This window comes from Austrofundulus limnaeus, unplaced genomic scaffold (assembly GCF_001266775.1).
Source record: "Austrofundulus limnaeus strain Quisiro unplaced genomic scaffold, Austrofundulus_limnaeus-1.0 Scaffold132, whole genome shotgun sequence".
Classification (NCBI taxonomy): Eukaryota; Metazoa; Chordata; class Actinopteri; order Cyprinodontiformes; family Rivulidae; genus Austrofundulus; species Austrofundulus limnaeus.
The window spans coordinates 776,268-779,502 of NW_013952534.1; the positions used below are offsets into that span (position 1 = coordinate 776,268).

Here is a 3,235-nt window from a genome sequence, read left to right on the forward strand (position 1 = left end):
TGTGTGTGTGTGTGTGTGTGTGTGTGTGTGTGTGTGTGTGTGTGTGGTTTTTAGACGGATGTAGATTTTTAAGGTTCTGTTGATGATTGTGGATAATTTTGTTGTCTCCATCTCCTGGATGGTTGCTCTCATTCCGCTGCTGTCTTCAGTCTCTACACACAGGTGCCATTTTGTGCTTCCTTGCTCATACTGTGTGTGTGTGTGTGTGTGTGTGTGTGTGTGTGTGTGTGTGTGTGTGTGTGTGTGTGTGTGGTTTTTACCGAGTAAATTCCTCACGCAGGTTATTTGGCTCCGAAGAGTAGAATTTAACTCTGAAGAAGAGTCGGTAAGGCGGGCCCTCTGAGAGGAATAAAGGATGAAGCAGAGTCAAGATAAAGAGGCAGAGAGCGATGAAGCAGCAACTTATGGAAAATTAATTAAATCAAATCAAAGCTTCTTTGTAATGTATTTCATCCATTTAATCTCCCTCACACTAAAGCCTTTTTTTTCATCGAGTTCATTCATCACCATCGCCAGGCCAGAAAATCTCCATTTGTCTGCAGCTCTGCTTTTGTTTTCTTTCTTTTTTTTAAACATCAGTCAGACTCTTCAGACATTACAGAACCGCTGTATTCTTCCCCCACTTTTTTGTCTTCCTGCTGCAAACCGGAGAGCAAACAAGGGTTCGGCTCCAAACACACGTTAATCACTGTGTCAACATTAGATAATAGTCCACCTGCTCCCCGCTTTACCTGCTGCAGCACAGTTCCCTACAATGAGATACAGTCTGAGGCCCCGTGTGAACTCACCTTGAATCTGTTTCTTTATGAGCTTGGACATATCCAGCCAGCGCTAACAGAGAGAGGAGGGAAATAAGATGGGTGAGCTTCATTAGATTGTTGTCTTCACTGGTGGAGAGAAGAGGGAAAAGCCCGTTTACTCACCGAAACTTGATCAGTGTCCATGAACTGCAGTCCGAAATAATCTGTCTCGACCAGATCGATGTGATACATGATCTGATCAAAAAGGTCCTGGCCTCTGGATTTGCTCTGAGAGGCAAGAAAAAGTAGAAATTACTATTATTTTCTGATTTATCGATGGTCTGTGCCTCGTTCAGGTGATCCTGAGGCTGAGAGTTCAAGCTCAGTTTGTGTCAAATCTTTCGTGCAACGTTCAAAACGAAACAGCCAAAAAAATAGAACATAAAAAAACACCTGCTGCTTTAATAACTGGATCTTCCCTGATGGATAAACTCAGTCTTTGAGAGCTGGAAAAGTTATAAACCAATAACATCTTACCTGCTGCAGATAGGTGTGTAGTTTTTGGTCATTCTTTTTTCATTTTAAAAACATATATTGAAACCACAATAACAGGTGATTATTCTATTTTCATTTCATACTTCAAAAATGAGAACGCGGTAGGGCTGGGCATAATCATGTCGTGTGCAATTAATCGTCAGAAAAACATTAATCGATTATTTTTTGGCACTTGACAATTAATACGATTAATGCTACCAGGCAGACTGACTGGATATTTCCCCCGTCAGTCCGCTCGGTGCTCCTCTCCGCTTCAAATATAATGAACATTTAAACAAAAGTTCTAATTTATTTATCAACACAATTTAAAATCTGAAGTACAGTCTGAAGTCTGTGATTTTGACTCAGTTTGGAAAAGATTTTTACGAAGAACAAATATTTCCCACTAAATTGGTCATGTGACAATACATAAGGGTGTCCAGGGACTCCAGGGGATTAATCGTCAAATTAATCATTATCGGCTAAATTCAACAATTAATTGTGATTTTTTTTTGCAAATTTTGCCCAACCCTAGAACGCGGTCTGTCTTTTTTTTCCCTCTCAAACTGTAAGTTGAACACTGTCGTTATTAGACCATTTCTGGCGGCGCTAGTTAAATAACTTTAATAGCAGGCTATAAATAACTTTTAATAACAGCCTATGAATAAATAAACACTAACTTTTGCATTTATTTAACTAATTGTAGATTGTATTTGTATTATTAATATAGCTAGTTTAGTTAATTTATTTTTTTAAAACTAGTTACTATATCTAGCTCCACCTTAAATGTTCCGAAAATGGGATGAAAAAACATGTTTTAATTTATAACTAGCTAACCAGGCAGCCACAATAAATAAATGTTAGCTAACTAGTTTTACGTTTTTTAATAGGTGTCAGCTAATAATTTGTATATCACTCATGATTTTAATGGTTTCCTGGTGCTTCTGATGATTTTAGCTCATTAACCCTTTCTCCAAGAGGTCCGTGGTGAGAAACAGCAGGTTCCACAGTTAATTTGCCTTGACAATGGTGCTTAAGTTCTGGTTTGACAAAAATAAAAAGATGGTCCATATTTATGTTTTTTGTTGTATTAAATGAAAATAGAATAACTGTCAGTTTTTTGGATATCTGCTTTTTAAAATGAAAAACAAATGATCGAAAAGTTCAATCAAACTTCTGAGAAACATTTTAATTCTGACCGGACTGATGAGCTAACAGTTCAAATGTGATGAAGACAAAAGTGGATGGCTTCTGCTTTAGCACAATTCAATCTAAAAGATTATAAAGTTGTTGTGCAAAAGCCATTTTAAGCAATTTTTGCACCAATGTTTCCCTAGGTTGGAGTCAGGACCCCAGTGTGGATTGTAAACCATCAAGTGAGGGTCTTCAAAAATTGCAATTCATTGTAAAAAAAATTGCTAACAAAACATTGTCATCAAGGTTAACACTAGGAATCATAAATTATTAAGAAATATTATCGTAGTTGTTCAGAATGTTTGTATTTTCTTTAATTGTTTAAAAGGGTTATTAGCAAAGTTTGCAAACTTAAACCATTAATTATTAAGGTCAACCCATGTTTGGTTTGTTCTTTGGTTCATCCATTCATCTATCTAACCATCAATTATCTTAAGCCACTTCATCCTTTCAGGGTCACTGGTGTCCATATCCAGCAGTCTCTGTACATCCTGAACAGAACGCAAGTCCATCACAGGGACTCATAGAGACAAACAACCTTTCACTCTCTCACTCACACCTGGGTAGAGCTGCCACGATTAATCGATTAATTGACGACTAATCGATTATTAAAATAATCGATGACTAATTTAATAATCGATTAATCGTTTTCTTTTTTTTGTGGTTGTTCTTTACTTTGTTTTTCTCTCCAAACTGCTTTGACACCGTCCACCGCCACATCTACCTTTCTGTCCTTGACACACATGCACAGTAGTGGTAACTGGGGT

The 3,235-nt window shown here is 37.3% G+C and overlaps 1 protein-coding gene across 5 annotated transcripts in view; it reads right to left on the bottom strand.

Moving 5' to 3' along the window:
* epb41l4b (erythrocyte membrane protein band 4.1 like 4B) overlaps positions 1 to 3,235 on the bottom strand; it is a gene marked incomplete in the record, with an annotated part of 40,235 nt that overhangs the window by 32,513 nt on the left and 4,487 nt on the right. For all 5 annotated transcript variants that reach the window (XM_014015641.1, XM_014015640.1, XM_014015639.1 and 2 more), the window contains 3 exon segments: positions 261 to 339; positions 789 to 831; positions 924 to 1,028. In XM_014015641.1, coding sequence (XP_013871095.1) covers positions 261 to 339; positions 789 to 831; positions 924 to 1,028 — 227 coding nt within the window.